The 407-nt window shown below is 43.2% G+C and overlaps 1 protein-coding gene across 1 annotated transcript in view; it reads left to right on the forward strand.

Annotated features, from left to right (window-relative positions):
- Nucleotides 1–407, forward strand: part of fabp4a (fatty acid binding protein 4a) — a 1280-nt gene extending 873 nt beyond the window's left edge. Inside the window, exon 4 of the mRNA XM_012816396.2 lies at nt 171–407. Within this exon, the coding sequence (XP_012671850.1) occupies nt 171–224 (54 nt within the window). The 3' untranslated portion in view covers nt 225–407. The remainder of the gene's footprint in view (nt 1–170) is intronic.

A 407-nucleotide genomic window follows, 5' to 3' on the forward strand; every position in this document is an offset into this window, starting at 1 on the left:
AAACAGTTTTTGTCTCATGTACGTATAGGCGTATTCATTTTAATGCTGCGTTTTTGTTTAGATCAATTTTCTTCAAACACGATGCATCTCTAGACTCTTGTTCGCTCAATGATAAAAAAAAAACTCCGCTGCCTGTCGTGGGGTGACGCTGTTGGTGTTTGTCTCTGTAGAAGTGTACGATGGGAGGCGTGGTGGCGGTGAGGACATACGTGAAGGAGGCATGAGTCCGTGGATGCCTGCAGGATCTGAAGACGCCAGGCTCAGTTCAATGAGCCAGAAGTAACCGCGAGCTCTCCTCTTTTCCCTCGTGAGACCAAGATGACGCAATACTATGTTTTCCAAGTTTACTGAATTGACTTTATTAATCATTATAGGGCTTTGAATAAAAATTGACTTTTTTTGCCTCA

This window comes from Clupea harengus, chromosome 19 (genome assembly GCF_900700415.2).
Source record: "Clupea harengus chromosome 19, Ch_v2.0.2, whole genome shotgun sequence".
In the NCBI taxonomy this organism is placed as follows: domain Eukaryota; kingdom Metazoa; phylum Chordata; class Actinopteri; order Clupeiformes; family Clupeidae; genus Clupea; species Clupea harengus.